The 1,885-nt window shown below is 33.6% G+C and overlaps 1 protein-coding gene across 1 annotated transcript; it reads left to right on the top strand.

Annotated features, from left to right (window-relative positions):
* Nucleotides 1–104: 104 nt before the first annotated feature.
* On the top strand, nt 105–676 carry LOC105315825 (uncharacterized; the record flags this gene model as incomplete). Its single annotated transcript, XM_011410584.1, has 1 exon — nt 105–676. A coding segment is annotated over one exon (572 nt), but the record flags the coding sequence as incomplete, so codon positions are not given.
* Between the last annotated feature and the right edge of the window lie 1,209 nt (nt 677–1,885).

Genomic DNA, 1,885 nt, shown 5'->3' with positions numbered 1-1,885 from the left:
TCTCCAACCACTTGATGCTGGTATTATTAAAAACTTTAAAGTTTTTTACAAGAAGAAGATTGTCTCACATGCCCTTTCTCAAATTCAAAGCTCATCTTTAACAGCTACAGAAATCAATAAACAAGTAGATGTATTAACAGCAATCAGATGGATTAAACACTCGTGGGAACAAGTAAAAGAATCTACCATACAACACTGCTTTCGTCACTGTGGTTTTCATTATGTTCCAGTACCAGTAGGTGATCCCTTTTCTGATTTAGATGAGGATGACGATACTGCTGTACTCAATGAAATGATTCATGAGCTTCAGCCTGATGGCATGTCAGCAATAGATTATGTAAGTGCTGAAGAAGACGTCCCAACTTCTCAATCTTTTGAAGACAATGATAACTGGCGAGAAGAATTAAGAAGAATGGTTATTGATGACACAGAGACTGACCCTAAAGCGAGTTGTTTGGTAGAGGAAATCGATTCAGAAGAGGAGGATAGTGATACACCAGAACTGGCTATATCATCATTACAGGAGGCAATCAAAGTTGCCAATGATTTGATGCTTTATTTAACTGACAAGGGACATGAAGACTTGTCTGACAAAATGTACACTGTTATAAACTCCTTGCAGCGTATTAAAATAAGTGAATCTCGACAAACATCTATCATAAACTACTTTACATAATTCAGTTGTTGGTATACTTTATCGTTTAGTACACATTTTCTCATGCACTTCCCTTGAGAACTACATTTCCTCATTTATTATTATGTACTTATTTAGTATTTCAGTGTATACTCTGTATAACAACTTTACTTGTTGATACAGAATTATTTAAACTGTATATAAAGGCATCTCTATTAAAAGGCCACCTGCATAAGACAGCCACTAAATGTATGTCCCAAGGTGACCGTTTTAGACAGGTTTGACTGTATAATTAATTAATTAATTATAATAAAAATGTCACGAGTGAATTAATTCTGTCGCTACATGAAAGTGATAAACTAAAACTCATTCCCAAGATTGCTTATATACAAGTATTTGTAATGCACGGAGGGTTAAGAGAGGGGCATTGTTATTTTATATAAAATGGAGTGCAAAGTATTATGATATGATATAGATTTGATGATTAAGTTATTATAGATATTATTTTGGAGTATTCAGTCTGCCATCTCATTTATTTGAGCCAATTTTATTGAGCAATTTTTCATAAAGCCAAATTGAGTGTTAGAAATAGAAGACTAAGACATAAAATCAATATACCATATAAAAAAAGATCCTTTTAAAGATCATAGATGGATGTAAATATTATTTTCATTTAGTATTATTGACTTACAAAAAATGAAGCAGTTGCCTGTGTACTGCCAGGGATTCTCAACTATTCAGGTACCTTTTTGTCAGAACTGAAAGATTTAATGATGTGTTAGAGCAACTCGTTCAAGAAGAGAGCAATCCTTCCTTGATGAAGTCACAAATCAACAAGTTCCAGGTGCTAGACATCTTTGTCTGAAACTTGTTGTCTTTTTCTATAAAACCGTTTGATGCTTTAAGACAAAATACCGGAGCTAAAAAAACCCGAGGACCATAAGGAGACAAATTTTGGATAAAGCAGCAAACAATATTGCTAAAGTAGAAAAAAATTTTTACCAGTACTCCCAACAATTGGTGTTAGTATTATTATAGCATCCAATATGATTATTAGTTATGTCTTAGTGTCTTTAGTATCATGTATTAGATGCTTTGATGGCTAGGATAGCCAGCAATGCTTCAATGAAGGTGATACTTCAGCACACAGAGAGAGACTCAAAGTAGTGATTTATACTGGGGATTCCACTACAAGATAATGGCAAAACAACTTGTTAATTTCAATGTGACAACTGCCAAAAATGAATTGTG

Source organism: Amphimedon queenslandica, unplaced genomic scaffold (genome assembly GCF_000090795.2).
Source record: "Amphimedon queenslandica unplaced genomic scaffold, v1.1 AMPQUscaffold_7806_Cont20247, whole genome shotgun sequence".
NCBI classification, from domain to species: Eukaryota; Metazoa; Porifera; class Demospongiae; order Haplosclerida; family Niphatidae; genus Amphimedon; species Amphimedon queenslandica.
The sequence above is the reverse complement of the archived record's forward strand: the minus strand, read 5'-3'. Positions and strand labels throughout refer to the sequence as shown.